The 9,665-nt window shown below is 28.9% G+C and overlaps 1 protein-coding gene across 2 annotated transcripts; it reads left to right on the forward strand.

Annotated features, from left to right (window-relative positions):
- Positions 1 to 462: 462 nt before the first annotated feature.
- On the forward strand, positions 463 to 5,559 carry LOC140663876 (myotubularin-related protein 10-B). Of its 2 annotated transcripts, none has more exons than XM_072888410.1 (10): positions 463 to 968; positions 1,097 to 1,291; positions 1,388 to 1,543; positions 1,775 to 1,899; positions 2,395 to 2,547; positions 2,654 to 2,958; positions 3,725 to 3,871; positions 4,428 to 4,597; positions 4,673 to 4,843; positions 4,940 to 5,559. In XM_072888410.1, the coding sequence occupies exons 1-10, from the start codon at positions 906 to 908 to the stop codon at positions 5,417 to 5,419; spliced, it is 1,965 nt and encodes a 654-aa protein (XP_072744511.1). In that variant the 5' UTR covers positions 463 to 905; the 3' UTR covers positions 5,420 to 5,559. The 2 variants fall into 2 exon arrangements, with proteins under 2 accessions (XP_072744511.1, XP_072744510.1); XM_072888409.1 differs by having other exon boundaries at positions 464 to 968; positions 4,425 to 4,597.
- Positions 5,560 to 9,665: the final 4,106 nt, after the last annotated feature.

Below are 9,665 nucleotides of genomic sequence, written 5' to 3' on the forward strand. Positions count from 1 at the left end.
TATGCTTTCTCATTAAATTTATATATATATATATATATACACACACAAATATTACATATTTTAGGTTTTTATAATGCTTGTGATAACAGTTTGTTTTCTCATGAAAATAAAGTAATTTATTATTTCATGTCTTATGTGTTTATTTTTTTTATTTTTATTTTATTTTGTTAATTTTTATGCAATAAGGATTAAATTTAATTAAGGATTTTATTTAATTATTAAAAATTAAATATAAACAGTTTTTTATTATATATATTATTTTGATGTTTAACATAAAAAGATTATAATATTTAGTTCTAAAACGTTTATTTTTTATTTATGTTACTGAAATATAATGTTTATGCTAATAGTAAGATTAATATGATTCAAATATGAGCGGGAATTGCCCAGATATAGAGGACCAATCAAAAGTGGATATCATATGGTAGAGACTCTTATTAGAGGGTCTCTATCTAAAACCTGGCAACCCTGTAGTGAAGTATTGCATATATAGAAGAGTTGTTCGACATTAGTTGGAAATAAAATATAAAGAGAGAATTTTTCGCATACATTACGATTCATGACGATTTGATTTTAATTATTTTATAATTTTATTAACGTGCATTGGAGATTCTTACATTTGTATTCTTTGCCCGTTATGTACTTTCGTTATACTTTTTATTTTACCATAACCTTTTTTTTTATATATGTCAGTTTTCAAAAAATGTGTATATAAAAGTTTCGATATTTGCTAACCGTTTATTTTTTACATTATTTCACACATTGTAATGAAAATGACAAGAAGAACATTAAATAAAGAATTACTTCAATATTATTTGTTACTATTATCAATATATGATTCGTAATAAAACTGCAAATTTTTATTTTTATTGATATTAAGATTAAGATATAAATATTGGACTATTATGGAAAATAAAAATAGTAACAATTTTATTAGTTATGTGGAATTGGAAGAACACAAGCTGCAGGTAATTGTAATTATATTTGTCTATATGTAAATATTCTTGTAATGAATATTTTCATTATAAATCTACTTGAATTTCTTAATTTATGAAATTAGAATAAATCAAATATCTCTAATTATTATTTTCTGTAGACTTTTAGTTCCAGTCGACGTAATTCGTTAATTGAAAATAATATAAAGCTGTTACCAGGAGAAGTTCTTATTGCCGAGGCACAAAGTGTCCTTATGTTTTCACCTGTCAGTGATTTAAAACAAGGTACATCTGGTATTTTGTCAGTGACTAATTTCAAACTTACATTTATTACCAGCGATGATTCAAATGGAGAGGTAACAATCATTAATTTATAATTATAATTATTAATTGTTAAAGGACAAATATATGGGCAAAACTAATGATAAGATATTGAATAATCTATATTACAGGATACTATTCGTCAACAAAATCATTTGTATGGATATACCGATACATGTTTAACAAATATTGATGAAATCTTTATAATGGTAGGTGATAAGAAAAGAAAGCTAGTCTCTGGAAGTACAGTACCATCAAAAGTGAAAGGAATATTTATTATATGCAAAGTGAGTTTTTTATTTTATAATGTGAGAATATAATGTACATTAAATTATAGTACTCTTTAATTAATATTAAGATATCACACTATACTGAAAAATATAAATAAATATCAAAATTTAGTCTGTGTGTATATCACTTAATTATTAGTAATTATAACATTAAAGCAATTTTGTTATGTATTACATCTGCATATGTATGATTGTAATGTGACTTTTGTATCATGTTATAATTTACAGAATCTAAGGACATGGTTGTTTTCTTTTAAATTTTCACCTATTGGACATGGTAAAAATCTCTTGACTGCATTACTACATCATGCTTTTCCTAGCAGGCATCAGCTGTTGTTTGCCTATGATTACAAGTTAGTATCATATACTAAGCAAAGAATATACAGTTGTATTAAAATTGTAACAAAGAATTCCCTGATTAAAATAATTTTGCAATAATTTAAATATTTTTACGAAAAATTAAAATTTTTAACAAGTCATACATTTTTACAAATTTGTGAAAACTATTAGAAATTCATGGAATAAGTTGTAATAAGATGTAAAATATATTTACAAAATACAAGTTTTTACTTTCTACAAACATTTTTACGAGTGATGTAGTAGTAGAAATTATGGATTACTAATGTAATTGTAGAAAATTGCAACTACTCTATGTAAATTTTTATGAAAAATTATAAACATGACCCAAATTGTAGTTTGACATAAAAGTATGTAAAAATAATCTAAAAAGTTGTAGTTACATCATAAAAAATTGTAATTTTTGTAAAATATGCAGCTATTTCCACTAAAATGTACAAAAGATTTTATATAATATTTAGCTTGAAATTTTTGTTTGTTTCATATTACAGAGAGGCTTATTATAGTAGCCTTGACAAAAATGTTCAATTATTTCGCGATATTTTGGATTGGCAAAATGAATTAAATAGAATACTGTGTAGTGATGAAATAAGGAAAGGCTGGAGGTTATCCATGGTCAACGCCAAATTTCAACTTTGTCCTAGGTAGCTTGTTCATCTTTTTTTGTATTGAACATATTTATATATAATTATATTTATAACGTTTAAAACACATAATTTTTCATTTTTATTATGTATTGTTTATTTGCAGTTTATCACAATACATAGTTGTGCCTGCATCTGTAACTGATAGCCAGTTGACAGACGCAGCTCGACATTTTCAAGGTAATAGACCACCAGTATGGTCTTGGACAAACTCACATGGTGCAGCATTAGTAAAAATGTCTGAATTGGTGCCAACAATAACAGAGAGAATACAAGAAAATATTATGTTTGAAAATGTTCGAAAAAGCCATCCTCAAAAGATGCCACCAGTTGTTATCGAATTGAATAAAGAAATTAATGTAAAATTAATAGGAGCAAGTTTTACTAAATTTATTAGCTTATGCTCACCAGGTAAAATTTAAATTACATTCTATAAATGCGCGATTTTTACAAAGTTTTTAAGTGTATTTTAATTATATATATACTGGGAATTCGACAACAGGTGGGACCAAATTTAAGAAATGATTCTACATGATAAAATAAGACGAAAATCAAGAATAACAAAATTGTGATGAAAGCTTCGTTTATTTATAAATATTTGAAAATTTTCGTGAAAGGTGCCTGAAGCATGGTAATCCGTAAAATTTTTGGCAAGCATTTTTATGTAAGCTATATCGACTGAATCACTTTCAAAATACTCTATGACGCAAAAGTATACGGCGAATTGTGGATACCTTTTACATGAACTTTCAAATATTTATTATTAAAAACAAAGCGTTCACAGCAATTTTGTTATTCTCGATTTTTTTGTCTTATTTTATTATGTAGAATCACTCTTTAAATTTTGTCCCATTTGTTGTCGAACACCCTGTATGTATGTACGTATGTATGTAATACAATGTGCGTGCGTGCGTGCGTGCGTGCGTGCGTGCGTGCGTGCGTGCGTGCGTGCGTGCGTGCGTGCGTGCGTGCGTGCGTGCGTGCGTGCGTGCGTGCGTGCGTGCGTGCGTGCGTGCGTGCGTGCGTGCGTGCGTGCGTGCGTGCGTGCGTGCGTGCGTGCGTGCGTGCGTGCGTGCGTGCGTGCGTGCGTGCGTGCGTGCGTGCGTGCGTGCGTGCGTGCGTGCGTGCGTGCGTGCGTGCGTGCGTGCGTATATATACATGTATGTGTATATTTCAGAAAATATCAGACAATTCTGGATTCAAGATAATAACTTTTATTCATTATTAGAGAATACAAAATGGCTTAAATATGTATCATATTGTCTACAAAAGGCAGTTGAAGTTTGTGAACGTCTTAATTTAGGAATTTCTGTCATCTTGCAAGGTAGAGGTTAAAATAATGTAGTATTATGATCTAAATGATCTCTGTATTATTAATAATAGTAATGAATGTTATGATATAATAATAATATACAGGATGACAGCAAATACTCTATCCAGACTTCGTGATCTAGAAAATTTAATTTTGAACAAAATTGTTCTTTAAACATAGATCCGCTTCTTTAAAAAGTTACCTAGAAGTGACTTAGCGCATGGAATAAAATATTTTCTTTAAAAAATACTTTTTATTTATACTATTATGATCTCAACTAACTTTTAATGTTCATCTTGTTAATTACTCCACTAAAAGTCAACTTCTAAAAGAGAATATTTTCCATCCCTTCCATATGCTAAACTACTGTTAAAGTTATTTGTTTGGAATTCAATTGTCCTCCTCCTTTCAGATCACGAAGTCTGATTGAAACGTTTGGAATCATCCTGTATATGTTAAAATGCATAATACTAACTATACAAAGGACTAATATTTTGCTAAACAATGAAGATAGTGACTTAAAATATAAATAATGATCTATAATAGAAATCTTTTTTGATTGAAGAAGGTGCTGGTAGAGATTTATGCTGTGTTATATCAAGTTTAGCACAACTGTTATTGGATCCTCACTTTCGTACTATAACTGGTTTTCAGTCATTATTACAAAAAGAATGGATTGCTGGAGGTCATCCATTTTGTGATAGATTAGGTCATATCATTAAATCTAATTCGGGAAAGGTGCTCATAATATCTCATTTATTTTATAAACATTTAAAACAACATGTTAACTAACATTATTTTTTATTTATATAGTCTCCATTATTTCTTTTATTCCTTGATTGCGTTTGGCAATCATATCAACAATACCCAACAGAATTTGAATTTACGGAAACATACTTGACCACGTTATGGGATGCAGCACACATTTCCATTTTTGATACTTTTATCTTCAACTGTGAAAGAGATCGAGCAGTGGCAGCTATGGTAATAAATATTTCTTTATTTAAATTTTTGTTTATTTATTATCAAAGATGTAGCTTTATTACAAATAACTCGAATATTATATTCTTATTTTTTCAGGATCCTAATACACCTCTTGTACTTCGTAGCGTTTGGGATTGGCGAGAGCAATTCAACGATCAGGATATATTGTTATTTTATAATCCTTTATTTATTTCTCATAGTATCAAAAAGATAGAGAATACGAAAGTTATAAAACCTTTATATACTATTTCTAGTTTAGAACTTTGGACACAATGCTACTTTCGTTGGATACCAACACTTGAGATTCATAACGGTGGACAAAGGCATATCGAATTTTACATTAGATTACTACAAAATAACGTAAATCAACTTGAAATAAATGTAAATGATAATCGCGGTTTACCCGTAGATAACGATAAAATCGATATCTATTCCCTTCATACGAATATTGATAGCTTTTATCCCTTTAGTAATAAAAGATCGAGAAATACTATTAGTGCCCCGATTATAAATAATTCAATCTTTTTAACAGAGAGCTTATTAGATGCACAATCATTAATAACTACAACTGATTAATGGGATGTTATTTCAATATAATGTAGAATGTACCTGATTACATTCTCTTTCCTTTTAGTTGTAGATAGTGGAAAAAACAATTTTGCAAATAATTTTTTCTTAATATGATAAAAACAAAATAAATGTTATTTTAAAGATTATTAGTGTTTTTAAAAAAGTTTAAAAGTTAGTGAAACATCCGTAAACAAAAAGATGATATAGGTACATTACATATATGTATATATAGGGTGTCCTATAATTAGTTAAAAATCTGCTAATGGCAGATTCTTGAGATTATTTGGAATCGATTTTTCCTCAGCGAAAATATCGAAAGATGTCATTATTTTTTGCAAGTTTCCAAATTTATTATATATCTTTGTAATTAAGCCATAAATTAAAATTCTATTAAAGTAAATTTTATCTGAAATTAACAAAAGAATGTAGTTGTGGTAATTTTTTAACTCCAAAAAGTTTATAAAAAGCACCTTTTTTTCAATCGCTTATAACTCTGAAATTATTGATGCCTCGACATTTTCAATGAGGAAAAATTGTCTCCAAATTATTTCAAGAATCTGTCATTAGCAAATTTTTAAGGGTCGACAGGACCGACGAGAAAATTCCAGCGTCACTGTCACCAACATTGAGAAATGAATTCTTATTCAATGTTTGGTGTATGTCTGTATACGTACAAACACCATTGCATTTTAAGAGAGACGAAGACGACATTATTGTCTTTCATTGTCTCTCCTTAGCAAGCGGTGCTGCCAACTCAATTTCTTATAATTAGCTGCACTTGCACTTTAGGTACAGATACAATATTCTATTCGGTAATATTTTGCCTCGAAGAAGTTATATTTCTTTATAAAACTTTTTTGCTACATTTCTTGTAAAGTTTATTACCCCGCTAAAGAGCCGGATTTTGCATTTTGGCTTTTAAAAAATTTATAATAATTACAATCAGTGCACCTGGTCTATATACTTCATTCACGATCAGTATACCTTATTCATGTCAATTTTATGAAATTTTATTTTAAGCCTTTTTTCCAAAAAATCGCTCTTTAGTGGGCTGCGAGAAATCCTGAATAAGAATATCATTGTTAAATATGATTCTTAATTTATAGCCGAAATATCGTCAAAAAGAATTTGTAGTTCCGAAGTCTCCGCATGAGGTCTCCACTGTGGGTCCTCTCGACCCTTGACTAATTAGAAGACGCCCTATATACAGGATAGGCCATTTTAATCTTTCCACTAAAATATCTCAGAATCCATAAGTTTTAGACAAAAATGTTTCAGACAAACATTGTATAGTTTCGAGGGGGCTATAAGATGGTACCATTGCTTTGACCTTAAAGAGTCATTTGAAGGTCATGTGAAGGTCGCCTCAATTTTTTTAAATGGAACACCCAATTTTTTATTGTATATTCTTGTAGCTGACTTCGAGAGCTCTCCAAAACACTATAATCAAATGTTTTATCGTGAAGTACTTTTCGAGTTATAAGGCTTCAAAGTTCCAATATTTTGACATAAAATACAAGATATCTCGTAAAATATTCATTTTATCTTAACCTAATACTTTTATACACAGAATAATGAGACGAATCAATTGGTATAATTAAAACACATAATTATGTTAAAGTAAAAATCTGAATTTGCAACTAGCAGTTACACATTTTACTTTAACATAATTATGTGTTTTAATTACGCCAATTGATTTGTCTCATTATTCTGTGCATAAAAGTATTAAGGTAAGATAATCGAGAAATGAATATTTTACGAGATATCTTGTATTTTATGTCAAAATATTGCAAATTTAAAGCCTTATAATTCGAAAAATGCTCAATGAAAATCATTTGATTATAGTGTTTTGGAAAGCTCTCAAGATGAGCTACAAGAATATGCAATAATATATAGGGTATTCCATTTAAAAAAATTGAGTTGACCTTTACGTGATCTTCAAATGACTCTTAAAGGTCAAACCAATGGTACCATCTTATGGCCCCCTCGAAACCATACAACTTTTGTCTGAAACATTTTTGTTTAAAACTTATGGATTTTGAGATATTTCAGTGGAAAAATTAAAATGGTATACCCTGTGTATATGTATACACATATATATGTATACACAGGGTAGGTGTCTCATAACTAATGAGCCAACGCTCGTGAGTGGGTAGAGTACAGTGAACTAAACAAAATAGTATTAAGTCATTTTGCGATTTTCGGAATAATTATGAAAATAATTATTCCGAATATTTTAAATATTAATTAAAAACGCTTAGCGAACAATATTATACATATCTACAAGATGTCCGGTAATAATCACCCCAACTCTCTAGGGCAGATAGAACAGGTCAAATTGAACATAAAAGTCCTGTATCATTTTGCGATTAGCACAATAATTATTGAACTATTAATTAAAAACGCTCAGGGTATGCTGAGCGCTATATGCGACGTGCGCTCATACGCTGAGCGTTTTTAATTAATATTTTAATAATTATTGCGAAAATCGGAAAATGATACAGGATTTTTATATTCAGTGTGACCTGCTCTATCAGCCCTAGCGAGGTGGAGCGATTATTACCGGACATCCTGTACATATGTATAGTATTGTTCGCTAAGCGTTTTTAATTAATATTTTAATAATTATTGGGAAAATCGCAAAATAACCTAATACTTTTTTGTTCAATTCACTGTACTCTATCCGTTCACGAGCGTTGGCTCGTTAGTTATGAGACACCCTGTATATATATATATATATATATATATATATATATATATATATATATGCGTGTGCGCGTGCGTGCGTACGTGAATGCGTTTTTATGCAAATCTTAATATGAGAATGAAAAAATAGATAATTTTCATAGTTTTTAAGATATTTATTACAAATCGATTTATTTTACCAATTGATACATAAAGTATATTTATAGTTACATATCAAATTTATTATTGAGGTTATCTAATAAGTTTAAATAATTTAACATAAATAATATTTGAAAGAAAGGAGGCGCGAATAAAAAAGAGAAAAAATAATATATTGAAAGAGAGAAATATAACACGAACATGACAGACGAATTTATAAATTACTCTTACAATTAGCAGAATATTATCTTTTCTATTTAGTCATCTAAAGTTCTAAAGTATTTAAAATTCGTAAATATGTTTTTATTATTTTCCCTTTTTATCATTAAAAAATTAATATTAAAGCAATATTCTTTCTTTTATATCTCTAAAAGATTTTAAGTTATTCAAAAATTCAAGCACACTTTTTTTTCTTTTATAAATTTTCTCTGAGATAAAATATCACACTAAGGATTGGCTGAATATTACAACTAAATATAATAATATTTCTCCAATGACTTATCAAACTACATAAAATCATTATTATTAAAACATAACAAACAACTATACTTGATTATATTAATATTTATTTTTTTAATTTTTTTTGTGAATTGTTTGTTGATTTTTTATTCGTTACTGTTAATCCAATTTTGATGTTTCTTAGATGTTAATTTAAGGCTCTTGAATACTCACGGCGGCCATATTGAAATGGTGACATCGAGGCGAGAAAATACAGCCCAATTTACGTTGCATTTAACTTATAAATAAATAGATATTTTAGTAAAAACAACACTACAGATCGCTTCAGCACACTTGAAAAAATGTACCGCCACTAATCCTTTCTCTTGACAATTAAGAAATAGCTGTAAATTAAGTCCAAAACAAAGCCTAGAAATGCGGAAAAGCATACGTTTTGACAATTATCGAAAGGAGTATTAAATGTGTCTTCACCTTATAAAGCTTATTCGCCGTACAATTTTACAGGTTTCATAAGTACATTGAACATCACAAGCACTAGCATAAAGCAAATAATCACTAAATAAAGTGCAACGTAAATTGGGCTGTCATTTCTCGCTTACGAGACCATTTTTCACGCCTTATAGTTCATCGATTAATAGTAGTAAGGTACTGCATGAAAATTTTTACATGTGGGTAACTTGTGGGTAATATGGTAATGATAGGTAGGTAGGTAGGTAGGTAATGTAGGCGCACACACGCACACATTAATCTTTTTATATATATTTTTACTTTTATATATTGATATTATTGATTACATTTTTTATTTTGTAATCATTATTATTATATATTATTAATCATTAAATCATATATTATTAATTATTATAATTAAAAATGAATAAAGACTCTGATCCGCGGCTCGTATTCCACTCGCTACCATGTCCTCGTTCTCTCCAGCCTTCTCCTCTCCATC

The sequence above is a fragment of the Anoplolepis gracilipes genome, chromosome 3 (assembly GCF_047496725.1).
Source record: "Anoplolepis gracilipes chromosome 3, ASM4749672v1, whole genome shotgun sequence".
In the NCBI taxonomy this organism is placed as follows: Eukaryota; Metazoa; Arthropoda; class Insecta; order Hymenoptera; family Formicidae; genus Anoplolepis; species Anoplolepis gracilipes.